At 51.4% G+C, this 1,864-nt stretch overlaps 1 protein-coding gene across 1 annotated transcript in view; it reads right to left on the reverse strand.

The window, feature by feature from the left end:
• RRM1 (ribonucleotide reductase M1) overlaps positions 1–1,864 on the reverse strand; it is a 34,751-nt gene that overhangs the window by 19,933 nt on the left and 12,954 nt on the right. Inside the window, exon 9 of the mRNA XM_014954030.1 lies at positions 719–802. Coding sequence (XP_014809516.1) covers positions 719–802 — 84 coding nt within the window. The remainder of the gene's footprint in view (positions 1–718; positions 803–1,864) is intronic.

The raw sequence follows: 1,864 nt of genomic DNA on the forward strand, positions 1-1,864 counted from the left end.
GCCAGGATGCCATTGGCTTTCTTGCCCCCCTGGGCACACGGCCGGCTCATATTCAGCCGTTTGTCAACTAGAACCCCCAGGTCTCTTTCCTCCAGGCAGCTCCAGCCACACTTCCCCCAGCCTGTAGCGCTGCAGGGGGTTGGTGTGGCCCAAGTGCAGGACCTGGCACTTGCCCTTGTTGAAACTCATTCCATTGGCATTGGCCCAGTGATCCAATCTATCTAGATCCTCTTGCAAAGCTTCCCTCTCCTCCTGGGAGTCAACACTCCTGCTTAACTTGGTGTCATCTGTCAACTTGCTGATGTTACACCCTATGTCCTTATCGAGGTCATCAATAAAGACGTTCAACAGAAATGGTCCCAGCACTGAGCCCTGAGGCACACCGCTTGTGACCGGCCACCAGCTGGACGTACATCCATTGAGCACCACTCTTTGGGACCTTCCAGTCAGCCAGTGCTTGATCCAGCAGATGGTGTGCTCAATCTGCTGGATCAGATCAGCAGTGTGAGACTGCAGAATATACCAATAAACCACACAGTGAGAGGGGAACACCAGAATATCAACATAAAGGGGAGAAAATGCCCTATTTTAATTGTGTGTCACCTACAACCGCTCCACCAGCTCCCTGATGTTACTGGGGGAGTCTTCCACAGCTGTGGAACCTCTCCCTTGGACAGGAGGTTCCCTTCTCAACCCGGGTTTCATGGAAAGCCGGTACCTTGTTCCCTCCTTGATCCACGTAACGGGCAGTGTTGTTGTAGACCCTCAGCATCGGAACGAGCCCGTTGGAATTTCCATTCGTCTGCAGAGGCAGAGAAAAACAATCAATACTGATGCCCAAAGAGATAGACCTACATTTTCTGGATGCCCTTCAGCAGCCCACAAAACACTTATGCTGAGAGCAAGGAAGTGACCACCCCAATCAGTCGTTTGGTAGCTCCTTCCCCCTGCCTTTTCTTTCTTTTTTTCAAATAGACAAAAAAATACATATCAGCTCCTGGTCCCAGAGGTAATAAAACGTACCTCTGAAGTTCTTTCCTCAATATTCTGTAATCTGAAGGCTTGCATCCACCAGGACAGAACCCAAACACACACCCACAGATGACCTTAAGCAGTCAGACACAATAAAAGGACAAGGGCTAATGCAGGAGTCTCTGAGCAGACTCCAGGGTTGCTGATACATAACTGACTTGGAGTTGCCTGATCCAACAGTGCAATAAGGTCCTCTTTTTTGGAAAGACTTTCATTAGGAAGCCAAAGCACTAAGGAAAACAAACCTTTTTGCCTTAGAGCATTCTGAAAAGGGAAGGACCACTGAGCTGGCCTGACTGCTGTGTAACACTGACTCGCCCCAACCAGCACTGCTTTGGCAACTGAAATGCAGACAGTTCCTGAACCAAGAAGGTTGGAATGAATCACAGAATCATAGAATGGTGTGGGTTGGAAGGGACCTCAAAGATCACCAAGTTCCAACCCCCTGCCCTGGGCAGGGACACCTCCCACCAGCCCAGGTTGCTCCAAGCCCCCTCCAACCTGGCCTTGAACCCCTCCAGGGATGGGGCAGCCACAGCTTCTCGGGGCAACCTGGGCCAGGCTCTCCCCACCCTCCCACCAAACAAGTTCTTCCCCACATCTCAGCTCCATCTCCCCTCTTTCAGTTTAAAACCATTACTCCTTGTCCTAGCACTACAGACCCTGACCAAGAGTCTCTCCCCATCTCTCCTGGAGGCCCTCTTCAGGTACTGAAAGGTTGCTCTAAGGTATAGAATCATAGAGTTGTCCAGGCCGGAAGGGACCTCCAAAGGTCATCTAGTCCCACCCCCCCGCAGTCAGCAGGGACACCCCCAACTAGACCAGGTTGCCC

Source organism: Calidris pugnax, unplaced genomic scaffold (genome assembly GCF_001431845.1).
Source record: "Calidris pugnax isolate Ruff unplaced genomic scaffold, ASM143184v1 scaffold234, whole genome shotgun sequence".
NCBI lineage: Eukaryota > Metazoa > Chordata > Aves > Charadriiformes > Scolopacidae > Calidris > Calidris pugnax.